General features: G+C 46.2%; 1 protein-coding gene across 1 annotated transcript in view; it reads left to right on the top strand.

The window, feature by feature from the left end:
• LOC135534315 (neurexin-3-like) overlaps positions 1 to 220 on the top strand; it is a gene marked incomplete at its 3' end in the record, with an annotated part of 7,443 nt that extends 7,223 nt beyond the window's left edge. The window contains exon 4 of the mRNA XM_064961352.1: positions 59 to 220. Within this exon, the coding sequence (XP_064817424.1) occupies positions 59 to 220 (162 nt within the window). The remainder of the gene's footprint in view (positions 1 to 58) is intronic.
• Between the last annotated feature and the right edge of the window lie 643 nt (positions 221 to 863).

Below are 863 nucleotides of genomic sequence, written 5' to 3'. Positions count from 1 at the left end.
CCAACCCCAAGATGGTCATGAGTGGACTTTCTCCTTCCTGGTTCTTCCCGTTGTCTAGGTGACGTTATCGGTTGACGGTATCCTGACGACCACGGGCTACACCCAGGAGGACTACACCATGCTGGGATCCGATGACTTCTTCTACGTGGGTGGAAGCCCCAGCACCGCTGACCTGCCTGGGTCTCCTGTCAGCAACAACTTCATGGGCTGCCTCAAAGAGGTGAGACTGCTGCAGTATGTACCTTTTAGATTTGAAAAGGAAGAGGCTGCCTCAAAGAGGTGAGACTGCTGCAGTATGTACCTTTTAGATTTGAAAAGGAAGAGGCTGCCTCAAAGAAGTGAGGCTGCTGCAATATGTACCTTTTAGATTTGAAAAGGAAGAGGCTGCCTCAAAGAGGTGAGACTGCTGCAGTATGTACCTTTTAGATTTGAAAAGGAAGAGGCTGCCTCAAAGAAGTGAGGCTGCTGCAATATGTACCTTTTAGATTTGAAAAGAAAGAGGCTGCCTCAAAGAAGTGAGGCTGCTGCAATATGTACCTTTTAGATTTGAAAAGAAAGAGGCTGCCTCAAAGAGGTGAGACTGCTGCAATATGTACCTTTTAGATTTGAAAAGGAAGAGGCTGCCTCAAAGAGGTGAGACTGCTGCAGTATGTACCTTTTAGATTTGAAAAGAAAGAGGCTGCCTCAAAGAGGTGAGACTGCTGCAATATGTACCTTTTAGATTTGAAAAGGAAGAGGCTGCCTCAAAGAGGTGAGACTGCTGCAGTATGTACCTTTTAGATTTGAAAAGGAAGAGGCTGCCTCAAAGAGGTGAGACTGCTGCAATATGTACCTTTTAGATTTGAAAAGGAAGAGGCTGCCTC

The sequence above is a fragment of the Oncorhynchus masou genome, unplaced genomic scaffold, assembly GCF_036934945.1.
Source record: "Oncorhynchus masou masou isolate Uvic2021 unplaced genomic scaffold, UVic_Omas_1.1 unplaced_scaffold_3251, whole genome shotgun sequence".
Classification (NCBI taxonomy): Eukaryota; Metazoa; Chordata; class Actinopteri; order Salmoniformes; family Salmonidae; genus Oncorhynchus; species Oncorhynchus masou.
Note: the sequence above shows the minus strand (reverse complement) of the source record. Positions and strands in the feature narration are given on the sequence as shown.